Source organism: Gallus gallus, chromosome 14 (genome assembly GCF_016699485.2).
Source record: "Gallus gallus isolate bGalGal1 chromosome 14, bGalGal1.mat.broiler.GRCg7b, whole genome shotgun sequence".
Taxonomy (NCBI): domain Eukaryota; kingdom Metazoa; phylum Chordata; class Aves; order Galliformes; family Phasianidae; genus Gallus; species Gallus gallus.
Genome location: NC_052545.1, coordinates 6,700,546 through 6,727,319, shown reverse-complemented (window position 1 = coordinate 6,727,319; position 26,774 = coordinate 6,700,546). Strand labels below are relative to the sequence as shown.

At 52.4% G+C, this 26,774-nt stretch overlaps 1 protein-coding gene and 1 non-coding gene across 3 annotated transcripts in view; both read right to left on the bottom strand.

The window, feature by feature from the left end:
- Positions 1-26,774, bottom strand: part of PRKCB (protein kinase C beta) — a 78,072-nt gene that overhangs the window by 17,169 nt on the left and 34,129 nt on the right. For both annotated transcript variants that reach the window (XM_015294481.3, XM_015294480.4), the window contains exons 4-14: positions 21,461-21,572; positions 20,618-20,746; positions 16,203-16,359; positions 15,826-15,960; positions 14,320-14,416; positions 10,500-10,646; positions 5,840-6,013; positions 3,665-3,756; positions 2,940-3,002; positions 1,167-1,305; positions 67-147 (exon numbers count right to left, since the gene is read on the bottom strand). In XM_015294481.3, coding sequence (XP_015149967.1) covers positions 67-147; positions 1,167-1,305; positions 2,940-3,002; positions 3,665-3,756; positions 5,840-6,013; positions 10,500-10,646; positions 14,320-14,416; positions 15,826-15,960; positions 16,203-16,359; positions 20,618-20,746; positions 21,461-21,572 — 1,326 coding nt within the window. The remainder of the gene's footprint in view (positions 1-66; positions 148-1,166; positions 1,306-2,939; positions 3,003-3,664; positions 3,757-5,839; positions 6,014-10,499; positions 10,647-14,319; positions 14,417-15,825; positions 15,961-16,202; positions 16,360-20,617; positions 20,747-21,460; positions 21,573-26,774) is intronic.
- MIR1615 (microRNA 1615) lies at positions 7,516-7,608 on the bottom strand. The gene has a single exon (NR_035103.1). It is a non-coding gene; the product is annotated as a microRNA 1615 (primary transcript).

Here is a 26,774-nt window from a genome sequence, read left to right as displayed (position 1 = left end):
CATATCGGCATATTCTCATGATGGAATTTAGCACCTTCCCATAGGAATCAATTACAATTCAATTACCTGGCCAGCCAACATTTCATAGAGCAGGACTCCAAATGCCCACCAGTCCACCGACTTCCCATAGGGCTGATAAGCAATTATCTGAAAACAACACAAACATGGGATTACACTTCCAATTTTAACCCATTGGCACAATGCAAACTGATTTCACGCTGCAGGCCAGGTCAAAAGGACAGGTTATTTACCGAGATTCCCAAATGGTGAGAAACTGCAATTATAAACAGAGCATTTGATAGGCAAAGAGTGTGGGGATTAAAAAAAATAATAAGCAGTTCTCAGCTGTGCACTAAATATTAGGAAAAAAAAAAAACAAAACACCAGAATATTCACTTGGCCTGGCCTGTGCCCTGCTGAGGTCAGACCTCGGAGATATCCCCACCAAGAGCTTTCCAAGTTCCTCTCCAGCTGCCCTGGAAGGAGAGCCCTAACAGACCCTTAAGGTTCCCTTCTACTGACAGCAGCCTCCAATGTGATCCCTGCATACTGTAGTGATGTGCATCCCAATTTCTGTTTTTCTTTTGGGGGAAAAAGAAATAATTAGAGCAAGTAGAAGAAAATAAGAGTGTATGTGATAATGCCCAGCCGAATACTGAGAGAATTGGTCATTTGTCCTGCTTTGAAAGAGTATTAATCACAGTGAGCAACAGAGGCAATAGGACACCAAAATTAATCTTGGTGGGATGAGGTGCACATTGGAGCTGGTAATTAAAAGCCTCTCTGGCTGCAGCAGAATGCAGGATGGTGTGGTACACAGGTGCACCTCGCTGTCCTAGCAAGGAGAACCTCTTTTCTCAATTATTTAAATGAATAAATATTAATCCCGTTATTGAAAATTCCGCAGAATGAGAGGATTTCAGAGGGATGCTTCTAGTTTAAGGCATCTGGGTATAATTGCCTGCCTGAATGTCACAGACCCAACAGCACCCTGCACCCATGTGGCGCTGCGCTAAGTGTCCCATGAGCAATAACCCACGAGCAGTAACCCAACACTCAATTATTTTTAGGCACTTCTGAGCTGTGGACATGGAGAGCGTCCTCACCACGCACCCCAACACTGCCCAGGGACCACCCCCTTCCTCCCCCATGCCTTCTGCCCCCACCTCAGGTGCGATGTAGTCAGGGGTGCCGCAGAAGGTCTTGGTGGTCACCCCATCCCAAATGTTCTCCTTGCACATGCCGAAGTCTGCGATCTTGATGTGCCCCTCACTGTCCAGCATTACATTATCCAGCTTCAGGTCTCTGCAATCAGAGCAAAGCAGTGATATGGACAGCCCCACATGTAGTCATGCAGCACAGAAATGGCTCTGAGTGCTGTCCCGTGGCCTCGTGCCCGGGATCACATTTGGGAGCTGAGCGCAGACAAGCCAGAGCTGGCAGCACAAAGTGCTTATTTTACTTTTCCATTTTACTTTTAACCCATGGGAACACCACGCTGGGCAAATCGCTTTTAAGTGTATGACAGAAAGTGCTCTCACATGGCAGTGACACAGACTTCACAGAGCTTTTGCTGCACCTATGAAAAATCAAAGTATGCTTAAGGCTCAGCAGCAACAAAGCAGGCACCTACTCAGCAAAACTCCCCGCATCACCTGTGCTTTCTCCCCCATGGAAATACAAATCAACTGCTCCTGATCCCTACCCACAGACTGTTTGTGTTTGTGTCTGTGTTAGCTCTACTGCCCCTGCCAGAGCTCAGCACAGCTGAGGATGCTCCAGCTATGGAGATCCCTGGCTCAATTCCCAGCACTGCCCAGGATAGGACCCCCAGGCTGCAGGGTGGTTCTGCAGCAGCCACATGGCACCATCTGCACATCACCAGGCATGCATCACCACGCAGTGCGGTGCTCTGTGTCGTGCTGGCTCTGTGCAGTGAGGAATTACTCAGAGGGCTCCAGGGCTGAAGATGCCTGCAGGATGCACCCTGCCTGAGGGCTGTGTTAAGGCCACAAGGGCATAACCAGCGCTGACACACTTCAGCTTGGTTTGGTTAAGTAAGAGCATGGCAGTAGGAACAGCCATAGAAGGAACACCAAATTTACAACTTCTTGCTCATTTCTAAGATAACTTTTTTTTCTAGACAGTGCTTGATGGGCCAAAGCCAGCTGCACACGTGTCAGCGTTTGGGGTTGGAGGAGGAGATGGGCACTGGGGACCGGCAGACCCAGAATCTCTCCAACAGCTGATGGCAAAAACCATCCCTCGTGTCAGCTTTGCTCCACTTCTTTCATCTTCAGAGCACTCTCAGCAGCACGACCCAGCAGCGCAGCTGTTCTCTTCTGCAGAGCAGAGCAGGCGGTGCTGCCTGACACTGACACTCATTAGGATGCTCTGCCCTGTGCCAGGGATGCTCTGGGCAGGGGAACACAGTGGCACTGAGTGCCAGCACTTAACCCAGCCCCAAGGCATGGCCCCCACTCGACAGCCACCCCACTGACCCTGGGGGCTGCACATCGTATGGTGAACAGGAGAAGGTTCAGTGTCTGAGTTGGAAGTGACAGACTTGCACTGCAAGACTCAGAACAAACCATTCATAAACACTTACTTTAATGTTAATAAGAAGAAACCAGTGCCCTGCAGCAAAGCACACAGCTCAGAATCAGTCCCTGCTGCTGCCAGTGGCATTGGTGTTGTATGGAGATAAACACGTGAGACAGAGGTGAGAGAAGCATCAGAACTGCTCTGCTGAGCTCTCTGTCCTATAGAGCCGGGACAAAGCTGAGCACCTCTCAGATCCCAGCGGCACAGTGTGGCTCCTGTTCCCTTTGGGGCACACACTCGGAGCAGGGCTGCAGCCCCCCCGGCACAGAGCAGGGCACACTTGGGGCCGGCCCTGTTCTTGAAGCCCATGGTGTTCCCAGGACTTGCTCACCTACCGGTAAATGATGCCTTTGCTTTGCAGGAAGAAGAGGCCAATGGCTATTTCTGCTGCGTAGAATCTGCAATGAAAGATTTAGGAGGAAGACTGATAATTAAAGGAGATGAATCAAAAAGAAAACCTTTCACATCCAATTGCACCACAAAAAACACACAGGACATGCACGGCCGAAGGATAACGACAGCCACTACAGGAAGATACCAGACTGGCATCTCATGGGGGGACACAGCATAACCACGTTGGGTTGGGATGCGGTCAGGTTGCTGGGGGCTGGCAGGGGGCTGTCACTCCTTGTTACACAGATTCTCATTAAGAGAGCTGGGATCTATAGCTGTTCATTACTGAGTCCTGGCAATGCAGCTTGAAAAGTTATCGGTCATCACAGGAGATAACAGGAGCCACTGCTTCCTTTAGAGAACACCCAAAGGCTGCTGTGCCGGGTCTGCAGGGTGTGCTGAGGAATGCACTGGTTAAACCCACCTGGGCTCTGCTCACTGCCTCAAGCACTTACAGGTGCCACATGTGCCTGCAGGTCTTCTGTAGGACAGCACCCTCAGCACCAGAAAAGGAATCACCTCACCTCTTCCATTCCTGCTGCCCTTTATTTCCCACCCTGTTCTGCTCAGGATGTGCACCGCAGAAGCCTTGGACTATGTTACAGGGATATGACACAAGCACACAAATACTCGCCCTGAAGGCACCACACCTGAGCACTGAACTTACACAGCATGTGGCTCCTTAAACCTCCCAACCTGCTGGATCTGGTACATCAAGTCCCCTCCGTTCACATATTCCATCACAAAGTACAAGCGATCCTAGAGGAAAAAGCAAACAATTAGCAGCAGAATTATTAGAGTAGGGAACCTGCAAAGGTCACAAACATTGGCCAAAGCAAATGACAGCTCCAATTTTTCACAGCAGTACAATTATCCTAGCTGCCCTCCCCACGGAGTGCAGGTGGAGCTCGTGTGCACACGGAGCTGCAGCCATTCCTGCCCGATGCTCTAGACTCAAACGTCACACTCCTTTGCAGGCAGATACAGCAGCAGCCACGTAGGTACAGGTCTGAGAAATTCCCATTTTTTCATTCAAGTGCTGTTCCCTGCAGCCTGCTGTCCCAGTACAAGGCACAGCTCTGAGCAGGGCCCCTCGGGCTCTGCATCTCCCCAGCAGCACGCAGCACGGCTCCTGTGCTCCCTGCTAACAGCACTCCTGCTGGATGAAAGCCCAGTCCTTCAACACTGCGAGAAATCTGACAAGTGTGGGCCATAAGCAAAGCCCCGAAGAGAGCAGCGCGGTAAGAAACAAGACCTGAGCGTTCCCACAAAGCTCAGAAGTGCAGATTAAAAAACCGAGAGTGGCTGCATCCCATCTCACAGCATCTCACAGAGAGTGCCAGCACAGCACTGGCAGCGCGGAGCTCAGGAGCCGTGGCGGTCACATTGGGATGCCACTTCCCTCAGATCTTTCACAGTCAAATGGGAATGGCCACAAAGATGATGACACAATCGCCAAATGCATCGACCTGGACGTGGCAGCTTCCCCTGATGGGTTCAGAATGTTTTGGAGTGGAGGGAAAAGAGATGGCTTTGGGCAAAGGCACAGCTTCACATTTGTGGTATTACACCATAATGCATAATAACTCCCATTCTTCACTTCATTTCCTTCTTAAACAAGCCTTGCCCTGCATTTAGGACACTGAGGACATGGAGCTAGAAGATATTCAAACGTGATCATTATCATAACAGCTGCTGTATAGTAACTCCTTCATTTGCACACTGCTTTGGCCATGCACAGGGCAGCAGTGACACTTCTGTACAGCAGTGAAGGGGCTGTGTACAACACGTGGCACCGATGGGACAGAAAAGCAATTTCAGCTTTATCACATGATGGGCAATTTCTGCACACTGCCCTCTGTGTGTGCCAACTCCAACAGTCCCAACACAGCAGCACCTGAGGCTGAGGGTGGGAGCAGCCACATCACCACACGCTGACCCCCAGAGCAAGGCAGAGCACGCTGTGATGTCTGCAGCTGCTTCCTAAACATACCATCAGCTTCAAGAAGAGAGGATGCTAAAAGGATGGTCTCTTGAAACAGCTAGCTGAGCTCTAAAAGTGGAATTAGAGCTTTCCTTGTTTGGGCGGTGAAGGGAATGCTGCTGCTTCAGGAAAAAAACACCCTGAACTGAGCAGGCAGATGGTGGCCAGCCCACGGCTGGGACAGGGACATGCGGACCGGTGCTGGCTGTGGCTGTGGGAGGGGGATGGCTCCGTGGGACTGGAGCATCACCTAGCAGCAGCATGGGAACACCCCAAGACCTGCAGGGAGCTGGCACACATCCCTTCCTGGGGCTCCTTCCAATGTCTTCCTTCCTCTAATTAACCCTTCCTCCAATTAATCCTTCATTTAGTGCCCCTGTCCTGCTCTTAACTGCGCAGCCCAAGCTGGGAGGGATGCTCTGGACAGAGGTCCCAGAAACCCAAGTGCTCTGTGCAGCATTTGGTAGTACACCCTTGCTGTACATTTTGGTTACATTACAAACACAATTACCACAAAGCTTCTATGGGTCTGTCAGGAACAATCCAGTGCTGACTCAGTTCAGATGCCACAGAGATGCTGTGTGAAACAGCTTCCCCTTCCCTGCCACACTTCCATGACTGCTGCAAAGCCAGCCTGTACCCTTTAAGTACACTGAATGTGTTTGGTAAATGAAATCTCTGAGATAACATTAAACGTAATGCCCATGAACAGTACTGTCACTGCTCCAACAGGCCGCACTGGTTACCTGGAAGGCATCAGTGCTGTTACCTAGTGATGCTGGGTCTGCAAAAGGGGTTTCTGACCACAGCAAGGGTGATGCCAAGGGACCCCCACGTGCATGGCATTTCAGAACTCACCATGGTCTGGAAGCAGGAGTGGAGCTGGGTCAGGAATGGGGGCTTCCCAGAGAGTGCCAGCACACGCTTCTCAACCATGGTGCACTCCACGTCGTCATCCTGGATGACCACGTCCTTCTTCAGGATCTTCACAGCGTAGAGTTCATCTGTGCCCTTCCTCTCAGCCAGCATCACCTGAGTGGGGCAGATGACAGCGGATGGAGGTAAGTACCTGCCTCATTCCCAGCCTGCCACTGCCAGCAGTCAGACTCCCACAGCCTGGTTGTCATTGTACAGCTCCTGTCTCAATCATGAAAAGAGATTCAGGTGCAAAAAAGTGCAGACAGCTCTCAATGGTACTTCCAAAAACACCAGGAAAGCTTCATCCAACAGTCCTAAACCCTAACAAAAAACACACTGATGTGCTCAATGCCCAGCCCTGGGGTGAAGCCTCTGAGCCCTTCCCATGGGGATTGGCACCCACAGGTGGGGAGAGCACCCTCAGTGCCAGCAGAATGCACCCAGAGCACATGAGCTGCTCCTTGGCTTGGTGCACGCGCTCAGCTCCGGTTCAGTGCCAGGCAGGTGTCCTTGCCACACTGCTTGTCATGAGCTGAGGAAGGCATCAGGGCTACTCAGTGCCAAGTGCTTTGGAAAAGCCACTGACATTTACATTTCCATCGGGGGGGCATAGGATTGCAGTGAACACACACAGCCACCATCCGTCGGCAGTGCTCAAAGCAGGCTGACAGCATGGCAGTGCTTCAAGATCGGATTTATTTTCTCACTGATGCTTAAAGGAAGTGGAGATTCTGCAGAATGGAGTGTGTGCCCAGCAAGGCACAGGAGCCAGGACCACAGCAGGACTCCATTCCTCCTACCTTCAGCCCCGTGGTGCTTCACAGCAGCCCTTGTGCTGAGTACACCTCCAGGCCCATGCCCTGCACCAGAAGGGTGCCCCCTCTGCGGGCAAACAGAAGGGCCCCAGGCAAACAGAATCCTTCTGTTCTTTGCCCCCTGTTACTTTCACAGGCTACATGCAGTTGAGACTTACAGGACTCTGTGCACAGTGCTACCAAGTGGGGCTGATTTTTACCCGACAGAGGCAGTTCAAAGCTGGCAAAGAAGGGAAGCAGCCCCTCCAAGAGTAGTTTGAGAGAAAATGAAGTGCTATGTGTCCGTAAGTGGATCCCACACAGTGCTGTCAGTGCACGGATGTACCTTGAAATCCATAATCCCTTCCAAAAAAAATAAAACTAGGACTCTGAGCTCAATGTCTGTTACCAGCAGGGATGGACCTGTGGGGGGGCCCACAGGAGGAGCACAGGAACTGCAGAGTGCAGGGGGCTGGGAGGCATCCTGCTGCTCTCCCAGACATTTTGCTTGGAGACTGTCAGGGGAGAGAGCACGTTGTTGTTGGTAACGGGCTGTGTTTGGGGACGAGCGCACCAAGAAATTTCCCTGGAGGTAAAAAAAAGATCAAATGTATGGCCAAAAGCAGCTGCTGGAGAACAGGCTTGAAGCAGGAAATGGCACTGTGGGGCACTGGGTGACACCTTGACATTCCCACATGCTCCCAGCTCAGGGTAGAGGCTGCCAGCGCGCTGTTGATGCAGAGAACTGCTGGAGGCCTTACAGGGCTGTGAACGTTTCATGTGTCATGTTCCAACGAGAGCTGTGTTCCAGCTGAGCCAGCCCTGACACGGGAAGGGCAAAAGGGCTTCTGTGCAGCTGCCAGCACTCAGCTGTGCTGCATGCTGCCCAGAGGCACCTGGCGGCCTGAGTGTGAGCGTGCACGTGTGTGTGTGCAGAAGGGATGAGGAACACCGCATTACTGCATTGCTTCTGCACATCTGAGCTGGCACAGTGAGCAGCTCCAGAGGGGTAAGTTGAGGCTGGTGCTGCCACTTCTACAAACTTGCATGTGCATGCAGAAGAGACTGTCCAGCAAGAGAATAACTTCCGCACCTGAATGCCACACACCGAGCCTGCCTGAGCAGCAGCAGACTGGGGCTATTTCTAACAAGGACCTGCAGGGGCTACCAGCCTGCACCAAACTGCCCAAGGCAGCCCGCATGGAGATGCACAAGGCAGCCTGCACTGAGCTGTACCGGGCTGGCTTCAGTGTGCTGGCATCGCAGTTCCTATGGTGACTGAAGCACAAGATACAGCTGAAGTCTCAAGAGAAGAACAGCCGCTGATGAGCAGGCTTCAGCAACACTGCTAGTGACAGCACAGATTTGTACCCATTGCATTGCAAATCAAGAAGATTAGGACAAGTGCATTCACCCAGTGTGGTTTGCTAATGCCTTGGACAGTGCTGTGCGGGACACGCAGGTTTGCAGAGCAGCAGGGATGCAAGCAAAGCTCACTGCTGCAGGTGCCCAGGAGCTGGAGCACCACTGCAAGACAAAGCCAAGTCCCAGTTCCTGCTGTGCCCACACGTGCCAGCTGCTGGCCCTCAGCCACGTCCCACACTGGGGGGAGGATCTCACAGATGGAAGATGTTCATGGGACAGGAAAATTGTCTCCCATCACACTCTAACCCATAACTGCAGAGGCAAAATTATAAGAAAAAAAACACTCTAAAATCCCCAGAAACAACTGACAGCTTGATACCGCGACAGATTGATTAGCTGCAAAAATATGAGCAAGCCACAGAATTCAACTCCTCTCTATTTATATTACAGCAAAGCAAACCCAGGGCGGGCTGTGCCAAGCGCTGCGTTCCTCAGCCGGGAACAGCTCCCATCCCCATGCCAAGCCGGGGGCAGTGCTGGCACCACTCACAGCCCTGGGGACAGGGACACCCGTGGGAGCCACGTGCACAGGGGTAGGTCCCATCTTCCTGAGTGCAACAAGACCTGAGCTAAGCCTTCATCCCACAGCGCTCCTGCACAAACAGCTAATATTGCACTTGATTTATTCCTGTAATATATAGCATTTGTTTGGGAATGCTCCAGCATAATAATTGGAGATGCTCTGATGCTGAGTGCAGAGGAAGGGAGGCCAATGTGTGGCTACTGCTCACCCTGCATGGCCGTGGCAAAGCAGTGATGAAAGTAGGACGCAGTACCCACTGAATCATTGAATCATAGCATCACAGAGAGTGGTTTGAGTTGGAAGGAACCTCTAAAGGCCATCTGGTTCCACTCCCTGCACTGAGCAGAGACACCCACAGCTCCATCAGTGCTCAGAGCCCCGTCCAGCCTGACCATGGACATCTACAGGGATGTGGCACTGCCACCTCTCTGGGCACCCTATGCCATTCCTCACCATCCTTAACATAAACAATTTCTTTTTTCTGTCTAATCTAAACGTCCCCTCTTTTAGTCTGAAACCATATCCCCTCATCCCTTTCAGCAGGGTCGTGCTCAGGATTGGCAGTGGTGCCCGGGGGCAGTGAGCTGCTGCTGCTGCCCTTCTGCCGGCCCCGGGGAAGCAGCAGGGTTGTGGGACCAGCAGTGCCTGGGTGGCCCTGAGCGCAATGCATGGCTCCAGCAGAGTGCAGGCACACGTGAGGCTGAGGCTGCATCTCCCAACATTCGGTTTTAATAAGCGCTAATTAGCATATTTATAACATTCTGTTCCAGGGAACAGTTTCTGTCACACATTCCCTTATATAAGCCGTGATGCCGACTGAAGGGTTTGTTAATGTTTCTCAAATTAAAAGAAGGAAGAAGAGGGAATAAAAACAACGACAGCTTCCAGATGCCAAGCAGTAGACTTTAAAAGATTATTTGCTGGGAGGGCGGGAGAGAGAAGCAAAGGCTGTAGCTCAGAACCAGGATTTTGGCTCTGTGAGGACAGGGCACTCTGCACCTACGTGCCAGCCCTGGGCAGAGAGCTGCTGCTGCATCCTGTTCTGTGCCTGCAAGCGGCTCAGCTGCACTGGTGAGTTGGGAGCAGCACAGGTGCATGCACAGCACTTGCTGCTCACCTACCTGCAAAGAGCATGCAAAGCACAGAGCAATGCAGCAGCAGTGCTCCAGCTGTGCCACTGCTCCAACCCATGCCCCAGCAGTGCCACTGCTCATCTCCAGGGGGGCTGCACGCACTGAGAGGGGAGAATGGGGAGGAATTTGGTGCCACGGTGCTTTGCTCCATGCAGGTGAGTCTGCATCGCTCCCCCTATGCTTCCGCCCGCCTCCACCCAGGAGGTTTACATGCCACGTTCCCTGCAATTAAAGCACTTCGCTAATCAGAGCACGTCAGCCCGGCTGTCAGCGCAGTGCCGCGGCCCCAGAGCACGTGGCAGCACAGAGCTGCCCGGCCCACACGGAACTCACAGCAGCAACCCGAGGGCTGGGATTTCTCATGGAAATCATGGCAACGTTGGCAACATCCCAAGAAAAATGAAGGCTCCAAGTCACATAATTACTGGAAGAATGAAATCCTGTTACCGCTCATAGCCAGCCTGGAAAATTAATTAAAACGCTCGCGTATATTTGTAATTATTAAAGGGGAAAAAAGGCCAAATAAAAGAGCTTCAAAGGCAGAGGACAAACTGCTTCCCGAGCACAGTGTCTCATTTGTGGTGGCCAAATTTGGCAGTTTCAGAGCTGACCTCGACTCAGCACAGCCCACGGAGCTCCCGTCCTGCCTGCAGCCACACACCACAGCTCACAGCACTGCAAAACCTTTAAGTGCAAAGTGTGCAAATGCACGCATCCTACCGCACCTTCCCAAAGCTTCCCTTCCCCAGAACCATCAGGAAATTGAAATCTGAGAGCTTCATCCGATCTCTGCTCCCGTTGTTATCAAACTTAGAAATGGCGTTTGTCGTCTTCTCATCCGCAGCCTTGGAGCCCGTGCCAATCTTGGCTCTCTGTAAAGACAGAGACAAAAATTACTGGAAAGAGCATGGAGGGGTTATCATAAAAAAACTGAACTGCCCTCAGATCCCCATGGATGCCCTCGGACCCAAACCACACACCATCGATGAGGAGCACTCCATGTTCTGAGCCCCCACTGCTGCCCCATAGTCTGCTCAGGGACACCCGAAGTGTAACACTGGGGATTCATGGAGCTTTGTCCTCACAGAGCTGACCGCTGTTTGTCTCCTTATGAGCAAAGGACAGATGAATACAAATATTTTAATGTAAAACGCAGGAATTTGTATTGAGCTCCAACACGGTTACTATCTGATATCAGAGAGAACTGCCCTCCTGTGCCAGCTCAGGCTGAACACAGGAAGCAACAAATTCATTTTGAAAGGACAGAATAGAAAGCACTTCCGCATCCCCGATTCTGCAATCACGCGAGCCGGTTCAATCACAATTGCTTATTAAGGAGCCCTCACAAACCCCCGTATTTTTTAACCACAACATCTCATCAGTTGCTTGGCACCTCCTCGTTGGTCCAGGGGCTATCTCATTTGCTGAACCACCATTTGTAAAAGCTATCTCACAATTTCTTCGGTTTTAATTTTTAGAAATATGCCACAGTGTAGGGCTTGCATTGAGCTCAGTCTAGCATGAAATTCCATTAACCCGATTCCAGCAGTTCAATTTGGCTGCTGCTCGCAGCTCCTCCAGATAGCAGCCTCACCAACCAGCTCCCAGCCTCTGCTGCTGCTAATTGGTTATTGCAAGGTTCTCCTCGCTGTAAAATCCCCCATTCAAGGTCACCTGCAGCACCTACAAACATCAGAAAAAGCCCCGTGCTGAAAACTAAAGGAAGGGCTCAAAGGATTTGCAAACATCGTAATTGCTAACGCAGCTCCAAACAAGTGCCCCAGGGAAGAGGCTGAAAGCATTCAACAGACTGAGACCTGTGAGCACTGCAAGTGGAGCAGTACACACAGCTTTTAGATAGGGAAAAAGAGAGTTTGGACGTAGGAAAGGAAACGCAGACACTGTTCTGGGAGTGCAAAGCTTTCCCCACTTACAACCTTGGGGCTTTTGCAGTGTGCCAACAGCACCCCTGTCCCAGCAGCAGGGAGGGACCTCTCACATCTCCCCCAGCTCACAGCAATTTGTGATTCTGGCCAGAAGAGCACAGAGCCCGGGATGCTCCCACTTCACCCCACTGTTGAAGGAGGCCCCACATGTGCCCCAGCTGTGAGCTGCTTGTGGGATGCGGCCGGAGCTGAGTGCAGACACAGAGCTGAGCAGCTGAGCAGGAGCAGCCCTGCCACCATTAGAAGCCAACCCTGCCACGTAACTTTGCCTTCAGCGATCCTTACCCTATTGTATTCCAAAGCGATCTCTAAAAGAAACATGTACTTATCAGCAGGCAAAACAGTCATGTTCTGTGAAAGCTTTCCTAAACACTCCATCACGGTTAAAAAACAATCTTGTCAGATCAAATTTGACACTAAATTAACCTTTGTGAAAACAAGCTTTAATGAGATTCAAGGGCAATCATTACGTTCCCATTAAATCACACCTAGAAGTGCACCCCCAGCTGCTCCTGCCCTGTGTGAAGCCCCAGCCCTGCAGCAGTGGGGCAGAAGGGCAGCAGGAGGGGCAGGGAGGGGTGTCCATCTCATCACCCTGCAGTGCTTAAGCAACCCCAGATTGCCCCTCCATCAGTCACATGGTGCCTGACAGGAGATGGGGATCCACCTGAAAACGGGGCTAAGGACGGAGCTGGGCCAAGGGGGAAAAGGTCTTCCAGGCACGAGCCCGCTCAGAAAGAAGAGCGTATCCCTGTATCCCTGCCCTGAAGGGAGCTGCCTCGCTTTTGCCTACAAGCATCTTTAACGCCTGTCTCTAAATGGGTAAAAAAAAAATAACCCAAACCCTAAACCAGTTTTTAACGCACTTCTAACGCTGACACGATTTGGAGACCTCTGAGGCTTACAGCTGAGGCATGTCCAGCACTGCGCACAAAAAAAAAAAAGAAATTAAAAAAAAAAAAAGCTCTTGACCTTCGTTATCCAGCTCCATTTGTCATAGCTAATTTACTACATCGGAATTGATGCAATAGCAGCTGACGTTCGCATCTATCAAGCTGTCCCAGCTAGCGGCTGATAAGGGCCGAGTGGAAGTGGCAGTGAGTGCTGCAGGCAGCCTGCTGGGCTTTGGGCAGCACAACGCAGGCAGAGCACCGGGCGCTGCTGCCTTGCTGGGGCTTTGCAATGTGAAGCCACCAGGGGAAGATGCAGACATAGTATGGGGATGCAGACACAGTATGGCTACGTGAGGTCACCTCTGGATGCTGCATTCCCCAACTTGCAGCCAACCCAGCACCTACAGCACCCAAGACACCATCCTAACACCGCTGGAACACCACAGAGTGCAAGAGTTCTTCATAAAGCTGACAGCCACGGCATATGGCTGTATGTCAACTGTTACATTAGAACCGCCTTATTTTCTTCGATATTCAGGCAAGTTATATATAAACAAGACATGAAATTGAAGAAAGGAGGAGCATTGAGAAAGAGGAACCAAATCCCCAGTCCCATGCTGCAGGTATGGAGCTCAATGTTGGCACTGGAATGACAAGCATTTCACTTGGTGTGCAGCTCATTCCAGGTTGGTCTCCTGTATGCATTCCCAGGGTACTGGGAAGGTATGAGCCCTCCTGAAAAATGGCCAAGATCCACTGTCTGAAACAATGCACGTGAAAGGGCAATGGTTGCTGTGCTGCTTTCCTTGCAACCAGAAGAAATCATTTCTTAAAACCATGGGACTGCAGGTAGAGACATGGGAACAAGCCCAGGCTTAGCACAAAGCACAAAGCAAATGCTACACAGAGCGCTGCACCGTGCAATATTCTCTGTTGTATTTTCAGATAGACATAAGCACCAAAGCACTTCTCTCATCTTCTCCTCCACCACTGACTGTTCCCTTTCCCTGCTCATCCCCTGACTGCTGCCACCGCCTGCTGAGCTGCAGACGTGCACGGGGAGGTCACTGCGTCTCCAAATCGGAATAAAGCGCTCCAGGAGGAGGACAGCTCACTCAGTGCACTGCAATTAAAACCATCCTGTCAATCCCAAGAGAAGACTATGGGAATGAACCGTTCTTCCCACCCCCTGCTCTATTTGAATCCTTGTGCCTTAATCTGTGCGCTGTGGACCCTGCAGTGCACTCACTGCAGCCCCTCCCTGCCACCCAGCAGCATAAGGAGCACTCTGCAAAGAGCTTGCTGCACCAACCAGGTTCCAGCTCTATTTCATGCACACACACAGAAATGCACAGATTTCACCATGCCTGCAGACCTGAATTGAGAGGTGTCCACAGTACAAAGTGAGTCAGCCCTTTGTGGAGATCCAAACCAGCCATGGGCATGGCAGAGGAGTGGAAGGAAATAAAGTTTGGGCTCTTGAGCACTGCAGTGCTCAGCACATTCTGGGTGTGCACAGTCAGCCCACAGCACATCGCTGACTCCTTGACCACCGTTGCCTAAATCTCACTGACCCCAGCACAGCCACAGACTATGAGCTGTGAGCTGCAGCCCCGCTGCTCAGAATCTGCCCCAGTACAAACAAGAGGGGTTCTCTGGGTCCTGCCCTGCCCCCCAGACACCACTGAGTTCCCAACTCAATTCACCTCAAATTTCTGCCTCAGTTCCTCGTTTCCTTCTTCACCTTCAGGAGGCACCGGGACATTGAAGTACTCCCCCTCCTCCTGGCTCAGCAGCTTGAACCTAGAAGAAGACAGCCAGAGGGTCAGGGCAGGCGGTGGGAGGGTGCTGACCGTCCAGGTCCAGGTCACCCTTCCCCAAAAGAAGGTGGGAAGGATCCCAAACCTTGCACTCCCTTACCCCCTATCCACAGAGCTTCCAGACAGGTACCCAAGCAGGACTGGTTTTGGGGTCCATGGTGGGGCTGGAGGCTGGCCAGCACTCCCCCTGCCCTCCAGGCTCTGATGCCACCTCTAATGTGCCAGCCTACCCCAAACCCCCAGATGATGCAGGGTGTGGGATCCTGTCCTCCTGGCTAGGGCAGAGCCCTGCTCTGTGAGGACAGTCTGCATTCCACAGGGAACAGGGCACATCCCACGAGACAGGGTGCATCCTGCAGGGAACAGGCTGGCACTGGCAGCCCTCAGCATGCAGCCAGAACTCTCGCAGGGAAAGGAGGACTTTAACCGGCAATTATCAGAAACCATGGACGTGTCACTCAGATCTGAGGCATTTCACACAGCCGCAGGCAAAGCTTTGGCTCTGTCAGCCCTCTTCTCCAGCAGCCGAGTGGAGCAGTTATCAGCCGGGTGTTATCTACAGAGGCTGCGGCTGCAGCGCATGAACAAAGCGCCATTTGCATAATACAGGGACAGACTCTTCCTTTGAGCTCGTTTTCTCCATTAACTGCAGTTGTTTAGATATGAAATATACATCAGAGCTCCTTTCAGAGTTTATTCTCGCCAAATACTGTGACAAGGAAAATCACTTAGATCTCCACTTACATGCTTTCTAAAAGGCTGGGAAAGCCATCGCTGTGCTGCATGGGGAGCAGGTGGTGCACTGGCCCCAGCTGAGGCACATGCAGTCGCACAGGTGATGGTGCATTAAGGAGGGAGGGACGTTTATTTTTCCCCAGCAGAATTTCTGTCTCCATCCAGGTCTGTAGGGCAGAATGCAGCCTGGGGCTGCTGCTCCTGCTGAGCCAGGGGGATGTCCCAGCCTCGTGCCATGTAAATTAACGCCACGCCATTTGGGTTTCCAAAAGCTACATGCAATGTCTGTTTTCAATTACTGCACTTCACATGCTAAGCGTGCAGTGTAGCATAGCTCTCAGGCATCAGTGACTGGGGGGAAAAAAAAAGAAAGGGAATAAGAGGGCATGTATCCTGCTGGAGGAGATAGAATGGCAAGGAGCAGACCCACTCCATGTGACTGTGCACACCCAGCATTCCTCTCTAGTACATTAATGAGGACAGCAATGCCAGCACCATGCAGTGTTCCTGGTTTATAGAGAGCCCATCCTCATGGTCCCACTGCCCATAGGGAGCTGCAGAAGGGCTGGGGACACTGCCGTCCCTGCAGGAGCCACATTCCCCTTAGGAAGTCTCTGTGCCCACAGCTCTGCTGTTCTGAAACACCCCCACTCTCACCATCCATCGACTCCGGACTTCTGCAGCTCAGAGATGCCGAAGGACAAGGAGCCCATGAAGTCGTTCCTGCTGGTCAGGTCCCAGTCCCAGATCTCCACTGACAACCGCCTGTCCTTGTCTGCCTCCTTCAGCTGGCTGCAGCAGAGTGGAGAGAAGGGATGTGTCATTGGGGACAGCGTGGCTGCACCCCTCCACCTCTGGGAAGCGTATGGGAACAGCACGGAGAGCCTCCCAGCCAGGGGTATGGGGTGAAAGGAATCATTTCTCAGCCAAATCAGCTTAATATCTCCAAATGATTAAACCAGAGCAAACACCATCACGTTAATTCTTAGGGAACAAGAAAAATTAGTTTACAGGTTCAAGCATATTGTACTCACAATCTGAATGTCTCGTTCCACTCAGGATTCAGGGAGCACTTTATGGTTTTGGTCTTCTGTTTGCTTTCATTTTTGGGGTCGGGGATTAGTTTAAGCTTCACGTAGGGATCTGACAAGCCATTGGGATCCATGGGAACTAAGTTTTTAGCATCTCTTACTGGGGAGGAAAAAAAGGATTATTTGCAATATTCAAATGGTAAAAACACCCAAAAGCAAAGAGAGCGTCGCTGTCCCACATGGGATCCTGCTAAGCCACTGCATGGTGAGCCCATCGCCTCCCGGGTCTGGGCACCAGCAGCACGAGCAGGACCAGTTCATGGCCACACATCCCAGCATGGGGACATGGCCCTGTGCCACACCAAGGCTCTGGGCTCAGCCCACCTCCTGCTGTCCGGGTGGCCGTGGCAGCAGGGCACTCCTGAGGAATGCATCAGATCATTGCTCAGATCTTCACAGCACAGAAAAATACCTCCTGACCCTCAGAGTCAATCAGTTGATGCCCTGAAGCATGAGATTTGATTACCCCACGATATTATCTCAGCATGCAGACCTAGACATTCCGCTAATGGGAATAATAATATCTTTCCATTAAAGAAAATCAAAAGGCTTCTGCTTGACCTTGGGTCACTTTCTGATTTTTCAAGCAGAAATCAACAATTCAGTGAAAGAAAACTACACAGTTTCAGAAGCCCGAGTTGGGTTCCCAGGCTGAGCACAGCCAGCGATGGCTGCACGTTCTCTGCTCCTCTGCTTCCCAGAATCAAACATCCATACGTCTTCATACTACAGCCTCCATCTGCATTGGAAAACGTTTCCGTTATGGAAGCAAAAATGATGACATTTGATGACATTTTAACTTGCTACAGTTTCTCACTTTATCCAGCAGTCTTTTCCCACTAAGAAGATACTCGATGAAAGCCCAGAAGAGAACACAGGCTGGGTTCCGCCGAACCCCTTGAGAACTCACTAGGAACTGCAGCTACTTCCATTGAACCAGGCCAAACATCCCACCAGTTTTAGGTTTTGTTGCTCTCTCTCTCTCTCTCTTTTTTTTTTTTTAATAAAGTTTTGTTGCTTATATGCATATATATTGCATGCATGGGCTGCTCCAAAAGTAATGCCTCCCATTCTATTATGTCAGCCCATGACGGCAGAGGCGGCTGTTGGTGGGATGGCAGCAGAGGTTGAACCTTCCCACCAACATCCCATTCCATGCTGTTGCCGTGTGACAGACGGCAGCAGAGGGGCACTCTGACATAATGACATCTGACATGGAGGTGTGGATAAAGCAAAGAGGTGGAACTGAATTCCTCCACGTGGAAAAAATGGCATCCACTGACACTCATGGACACTTGGTGAACATTGATGGAGACCAAACAGTGGCTGTGGCACAGAGAGGTGGTGGTGCATTTCAGCAGTGGTCACAGTGGGGCACCTCGACTGGCACGCAGCTCTTGTTGATCGCTGGCAAAAACGCACAGCTAATGGTGGTGACTATACTGCAAAACAGTGCTTTGTGGCTGAGAAATTGCTCTATCCAATAGTGTTATTGTGCTCTTTGTACCTGTTGTGGTTTCCATGGAAATAAATAGGAGGCATTACTCTTAGAGTGACCTATGTTTTTTACATGTGGCCCAAGACAATTGCTCTTCACTCAGCGTGGCCCAGGGAAGCCAAAAGGTTGGGCACCCATGTGTTAGACAAAGCCAGGCACTTTTAGGCTCCAGAAGCATCAATAGACTCCTGCACTTCAGCAACACCCCTGCACAGCAGACAGTGGCACTCACAGTGCCTTGATCCCTCCTGGGTGCGCCTATTACTCATTGACATCCAAAGCAAGCAGCTGTAAGGGAGCTGCTCTGAGAACACAAACAAGCAATAAAACCTGAGACTCCAATGAGGAGGGGGAGCTCTGCAGCCTGAAGTTGGGATTTTTCTCCTGTCACCATTTAACGGTCCCAGGGCCCGGCAAAGCAAGAGCATGGCTCCAGGCAATCACAGCAACATCCGAACCTGGGCCCTGAATCGCTGCACAGTGCCCACTCCTTTCCCACGCTGCGCTGAGGTTTGTGGTTACCTGCACCTCACAGCAGTGAGCTGCATGGTGCACAGCCGGGCTGCTCCAGCACGCTGCCCTCCTCAGTGCTTCTCACTTAGTGAGGTGCAGACTGTGAGCACCTCCTGCACCCAGAGCAGATGCGATGCTGCGGGTTGCCCGCTGATCGAAGCCCTTCAGGTTAAACAACACGTGCTGTTTAATCAAAAAGCTTCGTTCTCCCAGTTGGAGGGAAAAAAATATCATTACAAAGAAAAAGAAGCTGAGAAAGCAGGCAGAGAAAAAAAAAAACACGTTGCCAAGCCCTGTAAATTTAAATCGGTGCAAAACCAGAAGCACGGCGCTCCTCAGCTCCTGCGTGTGCCCATGCTGCCACCTGCAGGCACACGCTGCTGCCCAGCTGCACGCACCGGGGACCTTTGCTTCCTACTCCATTTGCAACGCTCTGTGCCTCAGGGGCACTGCGTCTGGGCTTGGGCTCTGCACAGCTGCCAGGACAGGGATCTGGCCCCACCAGCGGGACCTGCATCGTGCCCTGCAGCCAGGGACCAAAGATGTACAGGCATCACCCAAAGCTTCTGGAAAACAGCTGATGCCCGCACAGCACAGCATCCTTTCTGAAAGACTTGAGAGTAGCCTTTCGGTACCTAAAGGGGGGCTGTAAGAAAGAAGGGAATAGACTCCATAGCAGGATCTGTTGTGATGGAACAAGGGGAAATGGTTTCAAACTAAAAGAGGGGAGATTCAGGCTATATATAAGGAAAAAGTTGTTTATGCTAAGGGCAGCGAGGCCCACAGGGTGCCCGGAGAGGTGGCAGTGCCCCATCCCTGCACACACCCACAGCCAGGCTGAACTCTGAGCACTGCTGGAGCTGTGGGTGTCCCTGCTCACTGCAGGGAGTGGCACCACACAACATTCAGAGGTCCCTTCCAACTCAAATGATTCTATGATTTTGTAACCCTGATGCCCATTGCCACGATGGGCAGCATTGCTGCCTCTCTCTGGCTGCATTTTAGCTGTAGGACCTTGGTGCTCTGCACTGAGTTGACGGAGCTGGCAGCAGGGAGAACGTGCAGGGTTGGGAAATGTGGTGAATCTCAGAGGCTGGCAGCAGGGGGGGCTTTAGATTTATCGCTGAGGAAAGCACTGCATTTGGGGAGGCTGCCTCCAGCCACACTCACGTGTCCCCAGAGGCACCATGCTCAGCTCATTCCCACTGTTGCAGGATCTGCCCTCTCCCTGCCAAAAACACAGCCCCAACCCAGTCATTATCTGAAGGCTGTGTCTTCTTTATGCAAGCAGTCACTGAGGCAATGGAAATCTCTGCTGACTCCCTGGAAGTGACTCAACAAAGGCACCAGCAGGGCTCCTGGTGGCTCCCAAAGACCATTTGCTTGGGTCTGAGTGGACATTTCCATCTCCCCTTCAGATTTAGGACCGAGAAGCCCAAGGCCTCACCTGCCTGGGCGGGGAGGAGGGAGCTTAGCAGGGAGTGCACAGAGTCTCTCCTCTCTCAAAGTGCTCCCACTCCTTCATTAGCTATGCAGCAGAGCTGGGGAGCACAGTACATTTCCCTGCCTTTCTAGAAAAGCCAACAGATGACATGTTTTCACCAACACCTCCATAATGGGCCAGAAATAAAACCGTCTTTCAAATCTAACTGAAGAAAAGAAATTCCAGCTGCACAGAAGAGGCTGAGGGAGTTTCTGCCCTGCCTCCAGCACCATGGGAATGGCACCCCACGCCAGGAGCTTCTGTGCTTGTGGGGCTGTGAGCTCTGAGTGCCCATCCGCCCCAGCCCAGGTGTGACATTGGGTTGGGTCAGCCCTGCCCGTGTCTGGACGTGAAGTGCCTGGAGGTTCAGGTTGTATATTAGGAAACATTTCTTCTCCAAAAGAGTGGTCAGGCATTGGCACTGCTCCTCAGGATGGTGCTGGGATCGCTGTCCCCAGAGGCGTTCAAGAATGGTGGAGATGTGGCACTGAGGGATATGGTTAGTGGGCATGGTGGGATGGGTTGGGGTTGGATTTGGTGAGCTTAGAGGACATTTCCAAGCTTAACAGTTCCCTAATTCTGGGAAATATGGGTGGCCAAAGCCCTCTGAGAAGGGACAGCCCTAATGCTGTCGCAAAGCTGCGGGTGGGGGGCACAGAGCCCGGCAGAGGGCAGCGGAGCGCCGCGCTGAGCCGCAGGAGCTGCGCACCGGGACTGGGGCGCTGGGGGCCGCTGTCACCGCAACACTGCGAACGGCACCGAGAGATGACGGCAAAGGGACGTTCGTATCTCATGAACAGCACGATTTTCACGGCGTTTGGGCTTCCCCCACTCCACCTGGGCTCACCCCCGTGCCACACCTACCCACGACAGTCAGCACGTCCTTCTCGATGTCGGCCCTGATGTATATCCTGCCCCGGCGCTCGGTGTGGTCGGTCCCGCACAGGCTGGGGACGTTCATCACGCAGCGTTTGTGCACGTTCATCATGCAGGCTGCGGGAGAGAAGAGAGGTTTGCTCGGCCTCCCTTCTGGGACGGGTTCATAGCAAACAGACCCCAAACCCACCCAGAGCTCCAAGGCTGTGGGTGCTGCACAGATATGCCCTCCCCCTCCCTCACCCCCCCCCCATGCCTACATGGACTGCAGGGCTTTTAGTCCTCATTCCCATTACCCAGGGTGCCCAGAGAGGTGGGGGTGCCCCAGCTCTGCAGACACTGGATGGGGCTCTGAGCACCTGATGGAGCTGTGGGTGTCCCTGTTCAATGCAGGGCAGTGGGATCAGATGGCCTTTTAGGGTCCCTTCTAACGCAAAAAATTCTATGGCTTTACCCATATACAGATCATTTAAACCAATCCCTTTCTACTTGGTAACATTTTAAAGGTGATAATGAATACGCTGTTCCCATAACAGACAGTAAGCTTCTATATTTATGAGGATGCCAGCACATGGTAAGCACCGGGGTGTGCTGCTCCCCGCAGACGGCATAAGCAGACGCTGTGTGTTCACAGTCATTTTAAATAGGACTGTACAAGACTGACTCGGAAAATAACCAGTCTCTCTCCTACCCTCCTCCCTCTCCTTTCACGCCATCTCCTCCCCGTACAGCTCCCCCAGCTCCCTGCACCCTACAGACCCACGCTGTTCCCCTCTGTGGGTGCTGACCCACCCCCCCCTCCCGTTCTGCCCCCACTGCACCACTACTTACTGTCACATTTCATCCCCTGGTGGATGAGGCCATACAGCAGTGAGCCGCAGTGGTCGCAGAAGGTGGGGCTGGAGTACGTGTGGATTTTAAACTTGTGTTTGCTCCGGGGATCCTAGGAGGGAAATAAAAGACAAAGATTATGACCCTGCACCAAAGATCAGTCAGCAGCACACACACCACAGCGCCCTGATTTCTGTCTGTATTAGGACTTCCTAGCAACCGTCTCTGTGACAGCCCCACTGCTCTGGGGGGTCAGTGAGCCCTCCCTGCCCTGAGGGCACCAAGTTCAGAAACCTCCCTCCTGAGGGTGGAGGCAGGGTGAGGCCGTGGCAGGCGCCGCCCGGCTTTATTCCATCTCAGGTTAATTGCTCGGGGTTAGGGATAAGGCACAGCTCCCAGCTCCGCCATCTGAGCTGACAGCCTGGAGAGGTGCCCAGGCACCAGGACAGAGCTTGGCAGGGCAGTTAAAGGTATGTAAATAAATAAAGAGTTGAGGCAGAACAGAGCTGTGGCACAGCTATACAGCACCCTCCCCTTAAATGAATTGTCCAAGCACTCCAGGTACCGAAGCTTTCAGCTGCACTAACCACTGAGATTCTCTGTTCTTTCTCAGTGTCGCAGATAATTTGAGCGATACCAGAAGGATGGACTGGTAATTGAACTGCATTTAATTCCACCCGCTGAGTGCGACGGATTAGGTACACACTCCAGCAAACCCACTGTACTGGGAGCTGGAAGCATCCCATATGCATCCCCCACTTGAACCTCCTGTCGGCACAGAGCACGAGGTGCTCCCACAGCACAGTGTGGAACAGGGACCCGCAGAGATATGGGCACAATGCACCCGAAAGCTGCCAGCTTCCACACGCTGATGGGGAACAGCCCACAGGCAGAAACCTTCTGCATCCCCAGAGCTCTGAGCCAGCACAGAGCAGATCCGTGGTGTCAGGGCCCCGGGCTGCCCCTGGCTGTGCCCTGCAGGGTGCCCAGCGTGGGCACCAGGGTGATGCCAGCAGGAGCCGTGTGCCACTGAGCCCCCAAGTTTGGCTCGGGCAGGAACCGCCTCCAAGCACTGCGGTTCCTGTGTTCCCTTCTGGAAAGAGACATTCCTGTTTAGGCAACCGAAAGCTTTTTAGTCATTCATAAAATAAGACACAAGCTCATTGCAAAGTGAGGCAGCTTCCACCTCATGCAAATGGTTTTAAATTCCCTCTGGAAGTGGGAGTTTCAAAGAAGTCAGAGGTGGAAAACACAAGCACACAGCATGCAGGGACCTGCGGGCACGCTCCCAGCAGCTTCCCACGTCCCTGCTCAGAACAAACCAAGCCCATCCCCAGGTGATGGGGGCTCCTGTTCAGTTGCCACCCTGGGGGTGTTACAGGGACCCGGAGGCAGCTGGGGCTGAGCTCCACACAGCACTGTGGGTGATGGAGGAGCAGCTCAGAGCTGTGTAGTCGAGCCTTGAGTGCGCAGAGCAGGAGGCACTGCCGCCCCTTCCCTGTGCTGCAGAACATGCCGGAACCGGGTATTCTGGGGATCATCTTCGAGCAGGGCTGGAGTCTCTGCACAGAGAGACTATTTTTGCACCATGGAGACAGGGATGACGGATCCCTGCGCATGCAGATGCTGAGAGACTTCAAGCAAGAACGGTTACAACGAAGTTTGCCAAGAAAAGAAAATCCGCTCCTCCTTCCCTCCCACCAGAGCAGAGCAGGCCCTGAAGGACAGAACAGGAAATGTTCCCTTGGGAGCACTGAGAAATGCCACCAGGGTGTCACCAGAAGGCTGGGACTTCTCCTGCAGAGCTGTCCAACCCAGACAAGATGGCACAGACTCAGGGCCAGGCACTGTGGTACCTCAACTCTTAATTTCCAGCTCCCCAGAGCCCTGCTTCAGCACGGCGCTTTGGGATGGTTCCACGCACTCATGAGTGACCCCAGAAGTCCCTCACTGCCCAGGGCAGAGGCATGCATGGACCCCCCAGGTGCAGCCATGGCACCCAGCAGGCAGAGCCTGCCCGTGGCAGCGTTCCTCGGCAGCTCAGAGCAGAGTTGCTCAAACTGCAGGGCTGGAGCCATGTGCGGATGGCAGACGGGTGAGCTCGGCTCCACGGAGCCAGGGAAACAGCAGAAGGTGCTGGGAGAGAGCAGCGCGGATACATCTTCATCCCGCAGGAGCTGTCACCGGCCGTCTGCGCCCGCCGGAGCCGCATGTGCCCTCACACGAGGGGCAGATGGCACCCGCCGGGAGCTGGAGAAGTTAATTAGCGGGAGAAAAGCAAGCAGTGAGCTGCAGAGAGGCTGGAAGAGCACGGGGCTGGAGCAGGATGGAGCTACTGGAGGGGCAGGGTGCTGCTGACAGCCGTGCACTGAGGGCTGGGGGGTGACACACACTCTGGGGGAGTCCCTGCACTGCAGTGTGGCATCCAGCGATGGGGTGCGGGCAGGGCAATGTGCATGCACCGATGCTATCAAGACAGCTTCTACTGCTAAAACACCTGTGGGACCCACAGCTCTTGCGTTCCCATGAAGCTTCTCTCTCCTAAAAGCAAACAGCATCAACCCTTTCTGCAGTACAAACAATTGCGGAGCTTTTCAGGAATGGAGGAGCCCAAGCCAAAGATGAAGCTGCTTGCAGTCAGCAGTGAGCACAGGCACACAGCAGTGTCACAGGAACCCTTTTTCCCAAAGCTATGAGAGCTGGAAAAATAAAATGCAAAATCAAAATGAACCTACAGTGGCCTGCTATACTCCTGGAGCAACTCTGATATTTATTAATGCATTGTGATTCCATGACCTTTAGCAGGATAATGCAAAGAAGGTCATTTTAATGATTATTTTGTCTACAATTTAAATAATTATGCATTCTACTAATAGCTCCAGCTATAATTAGGTTTGCCAACTGCATTACATTATACATGCCTGATTTCAGCTCCTGGAGACCTCGCCATATTTCAAAGAACTTCAGCTTGAATGGGCACACGAGCTCTGCCTGCTACAAGCAGAGCACTGGAGCGCCAGAGCTTGTAATGAAGAGCAGCATGCTTCAGTACCATGGTGTTGATAAGGGCTTCGACAGCATTAATGTGAAAACCACGGCAAAGCCAAAGCCTTCCACAGGGTTGCAGGGCAGGAGAGCCCGAGCTCAGCACATGGCTGCAATCCCAGCACCCCAAAGCTCAGTGCTGCACACAGTTGGACCCAACTGGCGAAGCGAATGGTATAAACACCACTGTCCTCAGCTACTGGTGCTGCAGAACTAATGTACAGCAGTGCCGATGGGCAAAACAGACCACTATATCACATCTTCAGACATCAGAAGCACAAGTGCCCAGCCGTGACTTCAGAGCAATGTGACATAAAGCAGCCCCAGAACCTCAGCGCCAGCATTTGCACTGACAACCTCGGTCTGCATTGTAAGGAGCAATTATATCCCTTTACTTAACGTGCCCTACCATCTCTGTGCAATTAGTGCTGCTCTCCTGGATGGAGGAGTTGTGACCATTGGCTTTGCAAGGTTAAGTACACACGTTCCTTAGGAGCTCCAAACACCACCAGATCAAACAGAACTGCTCCTGGCTGACACTGCTGCCCGTGTGCTCCCAGCTCAGCACACTGCCCTGCAGCCAGTGTGGATTGCCACGGGGATGTCACCGCCAGTGCCACTGCGGGGAGAGGACCTCTTCCCTCTCCAGCTCAGCAGCAGCCACGTGGCTCACTATAATGAAGAACCCTCTGCGAGGTTTAAACAACTGCAATAATTTAAACTCATTCTTTCTGCAAGATTTAATTGGGTATTAGTATTTGTCAAAGGAATGACAGTTACCAGATTGCTCTGCAGACTAAAAAAAGCATAGCTAAAATTGTTACAACCTAGATCCTATCAGTGTTTGACATAACTACAGGTCGTTCTGGATTCGTGCCATGGCTGTTAGCAACAGCGCAGAGGAAATCTCAGCTCGAGCTTTGCAGCAGCTCGCAGTGAAGCCCCTTTCCCCAGCCAGTCCCTCTGCAGGCAGGGCACTGCTGCTTGCTGGAGTAGTTTGCTGTCTCCCCACTCAAAGCTCCTTAAGGATTAGGTTGCTGTAAGCAGCCTGATTCCCCATGCAGAACGAACAGTGTTTGCCCTGCAACATCCCCCAGTTAAATCCCCGCTGACAGCCATCCAGGGGTACGAACCAAAGCTCTACTAAATGGCTAAAAAAAACCCAAACAACATGACAAAAGGGCCATTTTTGCTGCCTGTCTGAAGCCCTGAGCATCTGCACACCTCTCTCCATTTTCAGAAATAATGCATTAAGAATCATCTGACAGCAGCTGGGCAGCATTTACCTTCCTGCCCGAGGAGCACAGCAGCAGTGCTCACGTGGCAATAGTAGCAAACAGCAGATGATCTGATCAAGGGCCTTTGTGCACACCCCTGTACCAAACGGTGCCTCTTACAAAGAGGCGATTTGGATTTCTTTCAAACCTTCCCCTTGTCAGGCAGAGGCTGCCCACTGATAACCAAAAGGGCCACTGGGCTGGCAGAAGGCAGCAGAGGAGTGCTGTGCACCAGGAGGAGGACTGGGCATTGGGTGCTCCCTGTTCCTCCTTCTCACTCCAGCTTGGACAAGGCTGCTCAGGAGAAAGCACAGCAACAGCCCACAACCAGAAGCGTGCAGAAATGGGCACAGCATTTCCCATCACCTGCTGCTCTCCTGCTAGCTGCTGGCCAGCTGCTGGGTGAGGATGTGCACAGCACCCAGCTGGGCAGGCTGCCTGCTCCTGACACCACGCAGCAGGGGTACCTGGAGCACAGCCCACCCCACACTGCTGCTGCCAAGCCTCATTTTCCTTGAGCAAGGTTAAGTGCTTTCAGCATGTCAGGGTCCCTCATTCCAGCTCTGCTGCAATCATGTTTGCTGGCATCTTCCTGCTGTTTTTGCATTGCAACAGGCACGGTTTGCAGCACTGCCACCTGCAAGCAGTGCTGTGGAGCCATGCCCAGCTGTACCCCCAGCTTGTGCTACCTGGTTTTTACCTGCAGCCCCCAGCACTAAAGCAAATGGCACAAACAGCAGCACCCAGAGCCTGGTGGGTTTGAGGTTTGCTTGGGAAGAGGAAAGCAAGCAGATCTTGTCTAGCACCAGCTGTCACCCTTTGTGCCCCCAACACCCCCCAGCACAGGGGTATAGGGTGGGAGCCTCTGGGCTCTGCAGCACCCCCCTCCTGCTGCAGCAGCCTCGTAAGTTTTCAGCTCCCTATGCACAAATATCTGAATACGTTCCTAAATGTATATACTTTTAGGCCTATGACATATATATTTTGCAGCC